Source organism: Nematolebias whitei, chromosome 19, assembly GCF_014905685.2.
Source record: "Nematolebias whitei isolate Nwh7 chromosome 19, NemWhi1, whole genome shotgun sequence".
In the NCBI taxonomy this organism is placed as follows: Eukaryota; Metazoa; Chordata; class Actinopteri; order Cyprinodontiformes; family Rivulidae; genus Nematolebias; species Nematolebias whitei.
The window spans coordinates 39,682,369-39,683,029 of record NC_056516.1 but is presented as its reverse complement, the minus strand read 5'-3'; the positions used below and the strand labels follow the sequence as shown (position 1 = coordinate 39,683,029).

The 661-nt window shown below is 47.2% G+C and overlaps 1 protein-coding gene across 1 annotated transcript in view; it reads left to right on the top strand.

Annotated features, from left to right (window-relative positions):
- The first annotated feature begins 50 nt into the window (after positions 1 to 50).
- Positions 51 to 661, top strand: part of LOC119425549 (probable C-mannosyltransferase DPY19L4) — a 10,642-nt gene continuing 10,031 nt past the window's right edge. The window contains exons 1-2 of the mRNA XM_037693075.1: positions 51 to 364; positions 443 to 547. Coding sequence (XP_037549003.1) covers positions 292 to 364; positions 443 to 547 — 178 coding nt within the window. The 5' untranslated portion in view covers positions 51 to 291. The remainder of the gene's footprint in view (positions 365 to 442; positions 548 to 661) is intronic.

The following is a 661-nucleotide window of genomic DNA, read 5'->3' as shown; positions in this document are numbered from 1 at the left end:
ATGTTATTCGACTGTCCTCCGGCAGGGGGCGCCAGCAGCTCTGACCTTTTCTCTGAAACTAAAGAAGAAGACTTTCTGCGCTGTCTTCCGCTGAGCAGCAGAAACTGAACCCTCGTCTTTAGAAGTGAACATTTCCGGTAATAAAGAGATTAAAACTTTATTTTAGCTGCAGATTAGTCGCCAGGTTGTGATTTAAAAAAAATGTCAGACAGTTTAAGTTAGCAGCATGTTAAGGCGCTAGCTTTCTGTTAGCATGTTGCTAACGGTCCCGCAGAGCCGGTTCTTCTCATCATGGCGGAGTTCAAGTGTCGGAAATCAGAAACTTTGAGAAGACAAGAAGAGGAGCGGCAGGATGACACCAAACGTGAGTAGAGTTTCAGCAACATCCAGGTGTTTTCCAGGTGTTTCCCTGAGATCTGACGGTGTCATGTCACCTGAGCAGGTGAGGAGGAGGAGGAGGAGGTCCCCGGCGCTGGAGGTGATGAAGATGATGTGAGGGAGGAAGAGTCCAGCAGAGCTCCGTCCTCCAAACAGAGCTGCGCTGCAGGTGAAGCTATTTATTTAAATGTCTGACACGTTTGAATTCTTCTGACGCAACCTGAAACTTCTCCTGACCTTCTTGTTTGTGATGTTTGTGACCTTCTGGTTTCTAGTTCTGTAT